The sequence below is a fragment of the Onychomys torridus genome, chromosome X (assembly GCF_903995425.1).
Source record: "Onychomys torridus chromosome X, mOncTor1.1, whole genome shotgun sequence".
NCBI lineage: Eukaryota > Metazoa > Chordata > Mammalia > Rodentia > Cricetidae > Onychomys > Onychomys torridus.
The window spans coordinates 89,826,955-89,843,289 of record NC_050466.1 but is presented as its reverse complement, the minus strand read 5'-3'; the positions used below and the strand labels follow the sequence as shown (position 1 = coordinate 89,843,289).

Sequence of the window (16,335 nt, the reverse complement as noted above, 5' to 3'; positions counted from 1 at the left end):
ATTTTGGTGAAGAATGTGGCTGCTTTCTGTCCTTGTCCAAAACATCTGCCTGAGGCTAAATTGAAGAATTTTGGACTAATGGTGTTGGCAGAGATTTCCAGACAGCCTAGTATTTAGTGGGCTCTCTTATGCAGATCTGTAATGAAAAGTAGCAAGCTAATCAAGGAAAAATACAAAATGTACAGTTGGAGGAGAAAAGGAGCATCAGGATGTATAAAGAGATTAAAGAAAATCCTGATGCTAAGTAAAATAAAGGGAGTCGTGACCTCAGAGCCAGACCTCACCAAGCTAAGCTTCCATCTTGTGAAAAGAATTAAAGAAATGTGAAAAGGAATTAAAGAAATGCTTAGGGCCAGGTGTGGTTGCACACACCTTTAATCCTAACATTCAAAAGGCAGAGGCTGATGGATCTGAGTTCAAGGTCAGCCTGGTCTACAGAGTGAGTTCCAGGACAGCCAAGCTTAGCCAGTGAAGGAAACCATTGAAAACAGAAAGCAGGTGAAGATGTAATTGAATGAGAAAGCTATGTTCCAGCCCCAGCAAGCACAGAATTTGGCAGCTTCAGCCATGTGGTTCTGAATTTAGAATCAAGGAAACAAGAAAGGGGTTATGGAATCTCTCTCTGTAACTAATGAAAGCTGTTGAGTCCAAGCATGTGTCAGGAGTTTCCCTGAATGGAGGCCTAGAGAGGCCATTGCATGAAGCTGTGAAGGTAAAGTCTAGATTGCCTTGGAGACCCCAACATGTTGGAGATACCAAAACAGTGGGATACCTGCTGAGGAGAGCTGCTAACAGGGAGTGGAACCAGCTTAAGAGAAAGAAGTGTGTTAGAGATCTTAAGAACACTTTGTCATCAGACATAGAGATGCAGAATTTGGAGTTTGCCCAGCTGGCTTTCCATCTTTCTTTGGTCCAGGATTTCCTCACTATACTCCCTTCCTCCCTTTTGGAAGGGTAATGTGCATACTGTGCCATTGTATGATGGAAGTATGTGATCTGCTTTTTGATTTTGATCTTGCAGGGGATTACTTAAGAGATTTCCATGAATATCAGAAGAGACTTTGAACTTCGGATTTTTAAACAGTACTGAGACTTTTATAGACTCTGGGATTTTTGAAGTTGGACTGAATGCATTTTTGAATTATGGTGTGTCTATAAGCCTATGGGGCCAGGGAGTGGAATGTGGTGGTTTGAATGAAAATGGCCCCCACAGGCTCATAGGGAGTGGCACTATTAAGAGGTGTGACCTTGTTGGAGTAGATGTGGCCTTGTTAGTGGAAGTGTGTCATTGGGTTGTAGTGGGGGTAGGCTTTGAGGCTTCAGAAGCTAAAGCTAGACCAAATAGCTCACTCTTCCTTCCTGCTGCCTGAGGATCCAGATGTAGAACTCTTAGCTCCTCTCCAACACCATACCTTCCTGTCCTCCACCATGCTTCCTGCCATGACAATAATGGACTAAACCTCTGAGTTGTAGCCAGCCCCAATTAAATGTTTTTCGTTATAAGAGTTGCTATGGTCATAGTATCTCTTCATAGCAATAGAAAAGCTAACTAAGGCAATCCACTTATAAGATAAAACATACAATATTTGTCTTTTTGGGTTTGAGTTACCTCACTCAGGATGATTTTTTTTCTAGCTTCATCCATTTACCTGCAAATTTCATAATTTTGTTTTTAACAGATGAATAATATTCCACTTTGAAAATGTACCACATTTTCATTATCTATTAATTTATTGGTGGACATCTAGGCTGTTTCCAGTTTCTGTGTTTTGTGACTAGAGCAGAATGAACATGGATGAGTAAAATATCTATGTTGTAGATATAGAATCCTTTTGGGTTTATTTTCAAGAGTGATATAGCTGGATCTTAAGGTAGATCTATTCCCAGCTTTCTGATGAACTACCATACTGATTTCCATAATGGCTGTACTAGTTTGGACTTGCACCAGCATTGAATAAGTGTCCTTTCTCCACATCCTCATTAGCATGAGCTGTCATTTTTTTATTGATCTTGGCCATTCTGATTGGTATAAGATGAAATCTTAAAGTATTTTTGATTTGCATTTCCATGATGACTAATGTGTTGGTTTGAATAAAAATGGCCCCCATAGACTCATAGGGAGTGACATTATTGGAGGTGTGGCCTTGTTGGAGGAAGTGTGTCACTTGGGGTTGGGCTTTGAGATATCAGGAGCTCAAGCCAGGCCCATTGGCTCACTGTTTCTTCCTGCTGCCTGTGGATCCAGATGTAGAATCTCAGCTACCTTTCCAGCACCATGTCTGCCTGCATGCCACTATGCTTTCTGCCATGGCAATCAATAATGGACTAAACCTCTGAACTATAAACCACTTCTAGTGTAATGTTTTCCTTTGTAAGAGCTGCTGTGGTCATGGTGTCTCTTCACAGCAATAGAGACCCTAACTAAGACAACTAAAGATGTTGAACACTTGTTTCTCAGCTATTTGTGTTTCATCTTTGAGAACTCTCCGCTTAGATTTTAAATCCCATTTTAAAATTGGATTATTTTCTTGATATCCAGTCTTTTTAATTATATATTTTAAACACTAGGCCTCCATTGGATATATGATTGGTAAAGACCTTTACCCATTCTGTAGCCTTCCACATTGCCCAAATGATAGTATCCTTTGACATATAGAAACTTTTCAGTTTTATGAAGCCCTTTTGGTTTAGTGCCTGTGTTACCAGTGTTCTGTTTAGAAAGTCTTTTCCTATGCCAACGAGTTCAAGACTGTTCCCCAATTTCTTTTCTCTCAGATCGATTGAAGTTATCTGGTCTTATGTTGAATTTTTCAATCCATTTGGAGTTGAGTTTTGTGTGGAATGATAAATAAGGATCTATTTGCATTTGTCTACATGCAATCATCCAGTTTGAACAGCACCATTTGTAGAAGATGCTGTTTTTTCCTCCTGCATGTATTTTGGCTTCTTTGTAACAAGTCAGGTGTCCATAGATGTGTGAACTTATGTCTGGATCTTCAATTACATTAACCAAAGTGTCTGTTTTTATGCCAATGACATGCTGTTTTTATTACTTATAGGTTTTTAAATAATTTGAGAATTTTTATATCTTCATTAATAAGGGATATTGGTCTGTAATTTTCTTTCTTTGTTGGGTCTTTATGTAGTTTGGTTACCAGGGTAATTGTGGCCACATAACACTAATTGGGCAATGTTTCCTTTGCTTCTATTTTGTGGAATAATTTGACGAATATTGGCATTACTTCTTTGAAGGTCTCATAGAATTATGCTCTGAGTCCACCTAGCCCTGGGCATTTTTGTAGGAGGTTGGGAAACTTTTAATTGCTGATTATATTTTACAAGGCTTTAAGAGTATTTAAGTTGCCTGTCTGGTCTTGATTTAACTTTGACAGGTCATATATATCAAGAAATTCATCCATTTCTTTTAGGTTTTCCAACTTAGTAGAATACAGGTTTTTAAGGCATGTCCTTATGATTTTCCTCAGTGTCTGTTATAATGTTTCCCCTTTTGTCTCTAATTTTATTAATTTGGATCTTTTCTCTCCATTTTTTAAAAGCTAATTTGGCTAAGAGTTTGTCAATTTTATTGATTTTTCTCAAAGAAACAATTCTTTATGACATCGATTCTTTGTTTTCTTTCTTTTTGTTTCTATTTCATTAATTTCAGCCTTGAGATTGATGATTTTTTGCCATCTACTCTTTGGTTGTTATTTTTTCTTTTTGTTCTAGAGCTTTCAGGTGTGCTACTAAGTTGCTAGTATGAAATCTCTACATTTTTTTTTTATGTAGGCACTCAGTACTTTGACCTTGCCTCTTAGAACTGTCATCATTGTGTCCCATAGGTTTGAGTACGTTGTGTTTTCATTTTAATTCAATTATAAACTGGTTTTAATTTCCTTCTTGATTTCTTTCTTTGGCTATATTTCATTTGGAAATGAATTGTTTGAAGCGGTAATTTAAAAACTCCCCACAAATTAGAGCCTAGGGCCAGACAGATTCACTGTTTAATTCTACCAAACGCTTAAGGAAGAGGTAGCATTGCTTTTAATACATGGTTCAGGCAGCCTTAAATAAATTGTAGTCCTCCATTGTCAATCTCTTGAATGCTGAAACAACAGATCTGAATCACCACATCTTGCTTTTTAATCAAATTCTTAAAAGCTAAAGAAAAAGAGTTAAAGTTGAATATAAGAGAATAAAAACTTGTAACATAAAAGAACTCTCATAAGATTTCTCAGAAGAAATCTTACTGGCCACAAAAAGGAGAATGACTTATTCAAAGTCCTGAAAGAAGAAATAAACTTCCAGAAAGAATATCATTATAAAAACTGTGCTTTAGAAATGAAGGAGAGATATCTACAAACTCAAAGTTGTAGGTGTTTATCACCAGTAGACTTGTATCACAAGAAATGACAAAAATTTCTCAAGTTAGAACAAGAAGTTGCTAATTGTGTTGGCTAGTTTTATGTAAAATTGATGGATCCTAGAGTTATTTGAGAGGAGGGAACCTCAGTTGAGAAAATGTCTCCATGAGATTCAGATAAATATAAGGTGTTTTCTTAATTAGTGATTGATGGGAGAGGGTCCAGCCCATTGTGGATGTTGCCATCTCTGGACTGGTGGTCCTGAATGCTATAAGAAAGCAGGCTTAGCAATCCATTGGGAGTGAGTCAGTAAGCAGCACTTCTTCATGGCTGTAGCATCATGATGTTCCTGCCTCTAAGTTCTTGTCCTGTTTTAATTCCTGCCCTGATTTCCTTTGATGATGTACAGTGATATGGAAATGTAAGCCAAATAAACCCTTTCCTCCCCAACTTGCTTTTGGTCATGGTGTTTCATCACAGTAATAGTAACCCAAACTAAGACACTAATTAACAAGAGGAAAAAATATAAAAGGATGAAACTCATCATAAAGTATGAGTATTGTTAAATTCACAATTCTACAATACAACTAACTGTGGCATATAAATCTTAAATGAAATATAAAATATGAAAGATATTAAAACGCAATAATCACATTAATTTGTTGATGAATACTGTGGTGGTGAGTTCTAGGTTATCCTGGCCTACAGTGAGTCCCTGTCTCATAAAACCATCCATCACCACTGTCAGAGCCTGCTGACATGTTGACTGGGTATCTGGGTGGAGACGTGTGGATTATAGAGACAATGAAGAACATAGAACAGAGTCGAGAGGTCTGCCAGTCAATTCCGGGCAGTCCCGAGTTTATTTCATAGCCAGCTTACGTACAGTTTTGAAGGACAGAGGTAGAACAGTGCACAGCACAGGCATTCAACCTCTATCTATCCTGCCTTGCATCAGGAGCAGGCGGTTTCATTTTTCTATCTTGATGCACCTCTGGCTGGCATCAGCAGCCTGCATCTAGCTAGCTAGTGTGTTCCTTCCTATGGACTAATCAGGACTTTCTCACAGCCCTTCAAGGAGACTGTGGGCTAATCAGCACCTTCTCACAGCCCTGAAGCAAGCAAGCAAGCTTGAACTCTATTGACTCAGAATAGACTTCAGATTCAAACTGGGAAACCAAGTCAGTTGTGGGCTCCTCCAAACCACCAACAAAAAAGATTTTGCTCCATTTTTTTTTTTTTTTTTTTTTTTTGTGGAGCTGAGGATCTAACCCAGGGCCTTGCACTTGCTAGGCAAGTGCTCTACCACTGAGTTAAATCCCCAACTCCTCAAAAAAAGATTTTGATTGTAGTTTGTTTTGATGAAGAGTTTTTATATTTAATCTATTTGACATTCTTTGTATTTTATGTGTATTCATATTCTCTTTTCTCCATAGATTATAGAGATTTTTCTCTTATTATTACCTTAAACAACAAGATAACTGAAAATAGGGTGGATGGTTTCTATTTCTATGTTCATTTCTATGTTTTAGGATTTCCATAATGTCTAGTTGTTGTCTTATAGTATCTAATAGATCCCCCTTTCTTCTTTTTTTCAGTCTTCTTTTTGTTCCTTTGGATAATTTTTTGAAGGATTTTTTTATTATGAAATTTTTTATTCATTTTACATACCAATCATAGATTCCCCTCTCTTCCCTCCTCTTGCCCCCCTAGGCCTTCTTCCCCCCAACTTACCCCCCATTCCCTCTTCTGAAAAGGTAAGGCTTCCCATAGGGAATCAGCAGAGCCTGGTACATTCAGTTGAGGCAGGTCCCAGCCCCTCCCCCTGCATCAGGGCTGTGTTAGGTGTCCCACCATAAGTAATTGGCTCCAAAAAGCCAGCTCATGCACCAGGGATGGATCCTGATCCTACTGCCAGGGGGCCCCTTAAGCAGATCAAGCTACACAACAGTCTCACTTATGCAGAGGGCCTAGTCCAGTCCCATGGAGGCTCCACAGGTGTTGGTCTAAATTTCATGAGTTCCCACTGTAGTTTGGTTTGGTTGTCTCTGTAGGTTTCTCCATCGTGATCCTGATGCCCCTTGCTCACAGAATCCCTCTTCTCTCTTTTTGACTTGACTCCTGGAGCTCAGCTGGTGCTTGGCTGTGGAAATCTGCATCTGCTTCTGTCAGTTACTGGCTGAAGGCCCTTTGGATAATTTTAAATGGCCTATCTTTGAGTTTGTTGATTATTTGACTACATCAAATCTCCTGGTAATAGACATGAGATATGAAAGAGATATAAAGCTAATTGGTTTTTCTAATTTTATGTCATGGATTTTTTACTTTTTTATATTTTTTTATTTTTAGTTAAAAATCCTCCCTTCTCCCACCCCCTCCATCCCCTCCCTAGCCCACCCCTCATTCCCATCTCCTCCAGGGCAAGGACTCCCCTGGGGATTCAGCTCAACTTGGTAGATTCGGTCGAGGCAGGTCCAGTCACCTCCTCCCAGGCTGAGCAAAGTGTCCCTGCATAGGTCCCAGGTTTCAAACAGCCAGCTCATGCACTAAGAACCTTCTTGGGATTAAAGGCATGTGTCACTATGCCTGGCTGTTTCCAATGTGGCCTTGAACTCACAGAGATCCAGATGGATTTATGCCTCTGAAATGCTAGGATTAAAGGTGTGTGCTACCATTTTCTAGCCTCTATGTTTAATATTGTGGCTGTTCTGTACTCTGACCCCAGATAAGTTTATTAGGGTGCACAATATTTTGGGGAACACAATACCACTACAGTTGATTAGCTTGAACTGTTTGGGAGGTACCCAGGCAGTGGGACCAGGACCTGTCCTTAGTGCATGAGCTGGATTTTTCACTTTTGGTGGTAGATAAGTGCATTGCATAAAAATATATTTAATGGTAAAAGTATAAAATCTATTGTGAAACTCCACAGCTTCAGAATTCTAACTATACATTAGATGTATAGACTTTAGGTCTGATTAATTTTGGCATGTGATGTTTATTTTATTTCCACGTTTCTTAAATAATAAACTTTACAAAATATAATAAAAAGGCTGCTGTTAAACTTCTTGTGGATTTTTTCAATTTCATCATTTTGTTTTTTAATTTCAATTTTATTTTATTTTTCTTTTATATGGCTTCTCTTTGTTGAACTCATTTTATTCATGTATTATTTCCCAATTTTCTTTAGCAGACTTTAGTAGAACATGGGCTATATAAAGGGGAAAAGGAATGAGGGGTAGGGGTTTTAAGTAGGGAAGGAGGTGGGAGCATAGGGCAGAGGAAGTGCTAGGATGGTGGCAAAATAACTAACAGTAAGGATGTTTGAAAAGTCATATAGAAACCTAACATTTTATATGCATCCACACACATGCATATTTAAGAAGGAAACATGAGCTATGAGGCAAGGAGATATGAGGGAAAGATCTGGGAAAAGTTAGGGAGAGAGAAGGGTGAATATAAGCAAAGTGTATTGTATGCATGTATGAAATTCTCAAAGAAAAAAATGAAAAACATATTGAAAAGATGCTTTATCTGTGTACCGTGACAAATTATTAACTCTGAAAACAATCATTTACAAACTGATTTTAGGAGAAAATGAAACATATTAGCACCATCTAGTGGAAATATAAATCATGCAATAACAATTTCAAAATAGACTATAGTTTAATACAGATGTTAATTTAGAGCTAGAAGAAATCTTATGAATTATCTAGTTTAGGAATTTAGAAACTGTTTTCTGTAGTGCTCTTGGGTCCTGCCAGGAAAACACATTCTATAAGTTATACTTTAAATTAGTTACTTGATACTTTCTTGTAAGTTTTTTTTGAAAAAATGATTTGCTTGTTTATAAAATGTTTGAAAATGAATGATCTAGACAACTTCAATTCTGTATAGCTCCGGAAATAGAAATGTTCCAAGAGTAAGATATTTATTCAAGAGCACACAGCTCAGGTATTAGATCTTTAATTTTCTAGGGATAATCTTTCTCCAAGTGTCAATAGTGTCTGTTCCTTCATTCCTAATTTTAATAATTTAAAACGTCTTGCTCATTTTCTTTGTCAATAAAGCTAACATCTTTGCCCTTTGCTTTTGAAAGCACCAGATTTGGGGTTTCTTAATTATTCCCATTGTTTTTCAATTTTTATTTAATTCCCATGCTAATCTTTTTTTATTTCTTTTCTTCTTCACTTTACATGCTCCTCTTTCTTCCTTGTCTTGGGTCCTTCATATTGACTTGATATTTTTATTCTTTTCTAAGTATTGGAGTGTCATCTATACATTTTACTGAAAGCATTGCTTTAGCTATATCCCATAAGTTTTGGTTTTTTATGTTTTTTTTTAATAGATAAAATATTTGCTAATCATTTTTTTATTTTAATTTTTTTCTTTATTATTATGTGTTTTAAATTTTATACATCAGCCATGGGTTCCCCTGTCCTCCCCCCTCCTGCCCCCACCACCATCCTCTGCCAAGCCCCTCCCCTCCATTCCCATGTCCTCCAGGATCAAGGCACTCCTGGGGATTCATTTAAACCTGGTGGATTCAGTACAGGCAGGTCCTGTCACCTCCTTCCAGACTGAGCAAAGTGTCCCTGTGTAAGCCCAAGGTTTCAAACAGCCAGCTCATGTACTAAGGACAGATCCTGGTCCCACAGACTGGGTGCCTCCCAAGCAGATCAAGCTATTCAATTGTCTCACTTATCCAGAGGGCCTGAACCAGCTGGGGGCTCCACAGCCTTTGGTTCATAATTCATGTGCTTCCATTTGTTTGGCTATTTGTCCCTGTGCTTTTTGCAATCTTGGATTCAACAATTCACACTCTTGCAGAACTTCCTCTTTCTCGACAGTTGGACACATGGAGCTCCACCTGGGGCCTGGCTGAGGATCTCTGCATCCACTTCCATCAGTTATTGGATGAGAGTTCCAGCATGACAGTTAGGGTGTTTAGCCATCTGATCACTGGACTAGGTCAGATCAGGCTTTCTCTCGACCATTACCAGCAGTCTACAGAGGATGTATCATTGTGGATTTTTGGGGACCTCTCCAGCACTCTGCCTATCCCTGTTCTCATGTGCTCTTCATTTATCATGGTCTGTTATTCCTCGTTCTCCCTTTCTGTTCTTGATCTAGCTGGGATCTCCTGCTCCCCTAAGCTTTCTTTCCCTCAAAACTTGCCCTTCATTACTCCCACTGTTATCCAGGTTGTTCATGTAGATCTCATCCATTTCTCTGTCATTGGGTGATCCTTGGGTCTTTCCTAGGGTCCCGTTTTCTAGGTAGCCTCCCTGGAGTTGTGTAGCATTCTAGTCATCTTTGTTTTACATCTAGTATCTCCTGTGAGTGAGTACATAACATGTTTGTCCTTCTGAGTCTGGGTTACCTCACTCAGGATGATTTTTTTATAGATACATCCATTTGCCTGCAAACCTCATGATGTCATTGTTTTTCTCTGCTGAGTAGTACTCCATTGTGTATATGTATCATATTTTCTTTATCCATTCTTCAGTTGAAGGGCATCTAGGTTGTTTCCAGGTTCTGGCTATTACAAACAAAGCTGATATGAACATAGCTGAGCAAACGCCCTTGTGGTATGATTGAGCATTCCTTGGGTATAGGCCCAAGAGTGCTATAGCTGGGTCTTGGGGGAGATGGATTCCCAATTTTCTAAGGAAGTGCCATATTGATTTCCAAAGTGGCTGTACAAGCTTGCATTCCCACCAGCAGTGGAGGAGAGTTCCCCTTGCTCCACATCCTCTCCAGCATAAACTGTCTTCTGTGTTTTTGATCTTAGCCATTCTGACAGGTGTAAGGTGGTATCTCAGAGTCATTTTGATTTGCATTTCCTGGGTAATTAGAGATGTTGAGCAATTCCTTAAATGTCTTTCAGCCATTTGAACTTCCTCTGTGGAGAATTCTCTGTTTAGTTCTATAGCCCATTTCTTAATTGGACTGTTGGGCATTTTGATGTCTAATTTCTTGAGTTCTTTATTCTCGATATCAGCCCTCTGTCAGATGTGGGGTTGGTGAAGACCTTTTCCCATTCTGTAAGCTGTCGCTTTGTCTTGTTGACCATGTCCTTTGCTCTACAAAAGCTTCTCAGTTTCAGCAGGTCCCATTGATTGATTGTTTCTCTCAGTGTCTGTGCTACTGGTGTTATATTTAGAAAGTGATCTCTGGTGCCAATGCATTCAAGAGTACTTCCTACTTTCTCTTCTATCAGGTTCAGAGTAGCTGGATTTATGTTGAGGTCTTTGATCCACTTGGATTTAAGTTTTGTGCATGGTGACAGATATGGATCTATTTGCAGCCTTCTACACATTGACATCCAGTTATGCCAGCACCATTTGTTGAAGATGCTTTCTTTTTTCCATTGTACAGTTTTGGCTTCTTTGTCAAAAATTATGTTCATAGGTGTGCGGGTTAATGTCAGGGTCTTCAATTCAATTCACTTGGTCCACATGTCCCTTCCTTCCTCCCCTCCCTCCCTCCCTTCCTCCCCCTCCCTCTGGTTTCTTGTGTAGCCCAGGCTGCCTTCAGACTCATTATGTAGCCAAAGCTGGTTTGAACTCCTGATGCTTCTGACTCCACCTCACAAGTACTGGTGTTAGCTGTATGCCACCACCTAGGAAGTAAATCATCGTTCTGTCTCCCTGCCCCCAAGGGGTCTACTTGATTTTTCTTCTATATTCATCACGTTGTCCTGTTCCGTAATATTATGGAAAGTACATTGTAGCATGCCTACATGCTGTTGCTCCTCCTTTGGAGCTTGATATTTTTATTATTCATTTAGTCCTCTGGCTGGACTAACGGTAAAATTTATTTTCTTCACAATTTGCGGCCTCTAGTGGCCCCTTCCCAGAGTTTTCTTTTTATTTGTTTAGAGAGTATTTTCACAGTTAAGAAATTTATTGTTTTGCTCTGCAATCAGATAGGGACTAGTAATTCATAGATTACCTTTCTGCTTGTGAGAGAACAGAATCTTAGGCAAATACATCTCTCTCAAATCCTAAATAGGAGGTTGATTTGCTTTTTAAGTTTACCTTTCTGACAGCCACCCTTTATCCTAGCTTAATTTTCATTTGGTATTTGGTCAGAAATTCTGCCTAAGCCTCTTGAGCCACTTTGGCTGAAGATTCTTTGCTGATGGATCTGTGTATGCCTTAACTCTGGCTTACTACTGCCTTTGATTGGGCCTCTATGGATGCAGCCTCATACATGGGTTTAGTTTTCTTGAACTCTCAAAGATAATTGTGATCCCAAGATGTTGTTCTTGTCTACTTTTTCCTTGCTTCTTTATGCTAACCTTTTGCATGTTTCACTTGTTACTGCTATCATGGAGCAACAAGCCTCCTTGTATTTCCCACCTCTGGTCTCTGTCCAAATAAAACCACTTCCCCTGGGAAGAAATGCAGAGAACTTCTTTACTGCTTCCTTTTTCCACTGGGTAGAACCACTGTGCCACTTGACTAGAGCAGGTAGCAGGAAACATGAACAGTGATTCTTGCCTGTGATGGAGGTCTCTCATTTCATAACTCCTTAACTTAACAAACTTAACAAAGTTAAGGTGTCAGTCATTCCAGAGTCTGGGTTCCTAGGCAGTCAACAGCCATAAGAGCTACCATGGAACTTCTGAGTCCTTTGCCAAAGGGAGGGACAGCACTGTCTCTTTAGAGCCTCTTCATCCCTGATAGTATGGTTGCAGTCCCACCCTTTCATTGTTATTTTTGACCAGACCTTGTTAATGTTCTAGAATATATCTATATTAAATAGGACTAACAGTTACAAGTACTAGGCAAGAATTATTTACTAGCATACTAATTACTTAACTATCTCATTTGTGGATTTTTTCCTTTTTTTTAGATGAAATCTAACTTTATAGTCCAGGTTGAACTCACCATCCTCCTGCTTCTACTTACTAATTACTGGGATTACAGACTTATACCGGCACATACAGCCTTTTCCCCACTTTAGGACAAGGTCTCATTATGTAGGCCAAGCTGGCCTCGAATTCATCATGTAGTCTAGTTTTTGTTTGCTGAGACGGAGTCTCATGTAGCTGTAACTGGACTTCAACTCCTGATCCTTCTGACTCCACCCAGAGTCGTTTTGATTTGCATTTCCACGATAATTAGGAATCCATCAGGTTTAAATGAATCCCCAGGGGTGCCTTGATCCTGGAGGAGATGAGAACGGAGGGGAGGGGATGGGGGGAAGGTGGGGGTGGGGGTGGGAGGGAGGAGGATAGGGAAACCCATGGCTGATGTGTAAAATTAAAACACAAATATAATAAAAAAAGTTTAAAAATAAATAAATACTTAAGGGAGACAAAAAAAAGTTTTTATGTTTCAAAATATTGTAGCCATCTGGCTGGAGTGAAAATATTCTATAGAAAGGCTTTTTCTCTCCCTTTATTTAGCTATCAAACTACTCAAACAATTATTTTTCCCCAAACTTGGCATTTTTACCAGGAATCCCAAGTTGTACAAAGGATAAGGCTGAAGCCTGGTGTCAGCCAGAGGAGGAACTTGTGCTTTGGAAGAGATTTCATGTAGATCTGATAACTTATCAAACTGGATTTGAGACAATGATGGGGTGTGTGTGTGTGTGTTATCACACTTTTAACTGTGACAATTCATTTATGCAAACCTCTTGCCCTCTATTTAAACCTAAACATCGTGTCATTATCCCAAAAGATGAACTTGGAGGAGATCACTGGACTCTATTTGTCCTTCTTCCCAATGTGGCCACATATAATACATTCCCTTTCTTGGCTTTTCACTAGTACTTATCTCTTTAATTGGCATATTGGCAATGCATGGATGAAATAGTTTTTTAGGGCTGTTACCACCCAGATTTTGTACCCTAAAAACTCCAGTAACAGTATTGTTTTGTGCTGGATAGTTTTATTTCAACTTGACACAAGGCATAGTCATCTGAGAGCACCTCAATTAAGAAAATGCCTCCAAAGAAATCTGTCTGTAGGAAGGCTTGTAGGGCATTTTCTTAATTAGTGATCAATGGGGGAGGGCACAACCCTGGGCTGGTGGTCCTGGGTTCTGTAAGTAAGCAGGCTGAACAAGCAGAGGAAGCAAGCCAGTAAGCAGCACTCCTCTATGGCCTCTGCATCAATTACAGCCTCCAGGTTTCTGCCCTACTTGAGTTCCTGCCTTTACTGCTTTGGGGATGAACAATTTTGTGTAACTGAGTGAAATAAACCCTTTCCTTTCCAAGTTAATTTTAGTCATGATGTTTCATTACAGCAATAGTAACCCTAATTAAGACAGTCTTCTGTTTTGTTCAATTAACTATGACTTATTGGCATATTCTTTTGGAATACAAATATTATGGTGAATGATCTTTGTTGTGCTTTTTTTCAGTTTCAGATTTGGAAGCCCTGAGACTTAATAGTAATTATTTATGGTTATCTTGGTGTCCTATAGATAACATAATTTAATAATGAAGAAAACCAAAAGCCGAATTTCTGTTTCCAGTCACTTCATTCATTCTGAATACAAATCTAGGCTATATTAAAACTATTCCTATTGTTTTTGGTTCACTCAGCTGCAAAAGTAGAACTGATAGTGCTTTATAGAACATCGTGTGATGCTTAATTGTCTTAGTTACTGTGTCTATTGCTGAGACAAAACACCATAACCAAAAGGCAAGTTGGGAAGGAAAAGGTTTATTTGGTTTACACTTCAGCATTGCTGTTCATCACTGAAGAAAGTCAGAACAGGAACTCAAAACAGGGTAGAATCCTGGAAGCAGGAGCTGATGCAGAGGTCATGGAGGGCAGCTGGTTACTGCCTTGCTTCCCCTGGCTTGCTCAGCCAACCTTCTTATAGGACCCAGGACCAGCAGCCCAGGGATGGTACCACCTACCATGGGCTAGACCCTCCCCCATTGATCACTAAATGAGAAAATGCCTTACAGCTGGATCTCAAGGAGGCATTTCCTCAGCAGAGGCTCCTTCCTCTCTGATGACTCCAGCTTGTGTCAAGTTGACACACAAAACTACCCAGTACATTAATGAGTATCATTAATGTATTTGTTTTTGTGAAACAATACTTGATACACACACACACACACACACACACACACACACACACACACATCAGCCTTAAAATTTTGTTAAGTAAAAGCTTATATACATATGTAAACTACTTTAATGTAGTATATAAGAATATATACATACGCCTTGGTTAAGGTTTCTTTTGTTGTGATAAGAAACCATGACTAAAAGCAACTTGGGGAGGAAAGGGTTCATTTTTTACAACTCTCAGGTCACACTTCATCACTGAAGGCAGTCAGAGGAGGAGCTCAAGGCAGGAACCTGTAGACAGGAACTGAAGCAGAAGCCATGAAGGAATGCTATTTACTGTCTTGCTCCCCATTGCTTTCCAGTCTCCTTTATTATATAAATCAGGACCACCTGCCTAGGCATGGCACCACCCCCAGTGGGCTGAGTCCTCCTACAAAAATTATTAATCAAGAAAATGCCTTCCTAAGTTTGTCCATAGGTCAATTTGGTAGTGGCATTTTCTCAATTGAGGTTTTCTCTTCTCAAGTGACTGACTGACTAACTTGTATTAAGGTGACAAAAATAACTAACCAGGACAGCATATATATCTAAATAGAAGAGCATGACTATAATTCAAATACTGATTTGGTGGTTATCTCCTCAGAAAATTGTGGTTTTCTACAGTTACAAAGTATTGTTTTATAAAATTGACCTTTATGCATTATTGACTAATCTGTTGTCACACAAAATAGAAAATTGGAATAAAATATGATTATATCATATATTCTTAGTGATATATAATCCTATGTATATATTTAAAATGACTGTGTACACATATATTTTTCTTTTTTAATGATAGCCAAAGCTATGAAATTGGGAAGATGGATAAGGACTCTGTTGAACCAGAAATGCTGGTAAGGATCATTAAATATTAGAGAAGTAGATTAAAGAAATATAGTTTATGCTGTTATAAAGTTGTGATATATGATCCCTCCTTGGTGAATTGATTATCTATTGGGCACATCATTTAACATTTTAGCAAATTAATTTCCATAAGATTTTATAGCAACATAATATACCCCATAAATTTATAATCTACTTGTGAATTAGTATATATAAAGCATTTTGAACAGTGTTTTACTTTGTAAATTATAGCTTTTATTATTGCATAGTTTAAAATTTGATTGTTTTCCTTAAACCACCAAGATAGAACATTCTTGGTTCCTTTTCTGTTGCTGTGATGAAATACCAAGACAACAATACCAGAAGCAACTCACTGAAGAAAGGATTTATTTTGGCTCACAGCTCCAGGGGAAGAGTCCATAATGGCAGAGTAGGGCATGGCAGCATGTGGTCAAAACAGAAAACTGAGAGATCACATCTTCAACCATAAGCACAAAGCAGGGAGAGGGCACCCAAGTTGGAAGTGAGGCAAGACTGTCAACTTTCAAAGCCCACCACCTCCAGCAAGGTTCAACTTCTTAAAGATTTCACAACATTCTCAAAAAGTACCACCAACTGGGAACCAAGTGTTCAAAATATGTGAGCTTGTAGGGGAACATTTCTTTTTTTAATTATGTTTTAAAGATTTATTTATTTATTTACTATGTATACAGCATGTATGATTGCAGGCCAGAAGAGGGCACCAGATCTTATTACAGATGGTTGTGAGCCACTATGTAGTTGTTGGGAATTGAACGCAGGACCTGTAGAAGAGCAGCCAGTGCTCTTAACCTCTGAGCCATCTCTCCAGCCCCCTTCTTTTTTTTAATTATTGAAAAGATGTTTCTCATACAATATATTCTGATCATGGTTTCCCCTCCTTCAACTCCTCCCAGATACCCTCCCCCAACTTTACATCATCTTTCTCTCTCTCTTTAGCAAGCAATCAGGAAACATAATATAGAAGGAAAAGATCAATAGAACAAAAAATGCCCTAAGTGATAA

At 38.7% G+C, this 16,335-nt stretch overlaps 1 protein-coding gene across 1 annotated transcript in view; it reads left to right on the top strand.

The window, feature by feature from the left end:
* Tex11 (testis expressed 11) overlaps window positions 1–16,335 on the top strand; it is a 301,157-nt gene that overhangs the window by 69,050 nt on the left and 215,772 nt on the right. Inside the window, exon 9 of the mRNA XM_036174947.1 lies at window positions 15,248–15,302. Coding sequence (XP_036030840.1) covers window positions 15,248–15,302 — 55 coding nt within the window. The remainder of the gene's footprint in view (window positions 1–15,247; window positions 15,303–16,335) is intronic.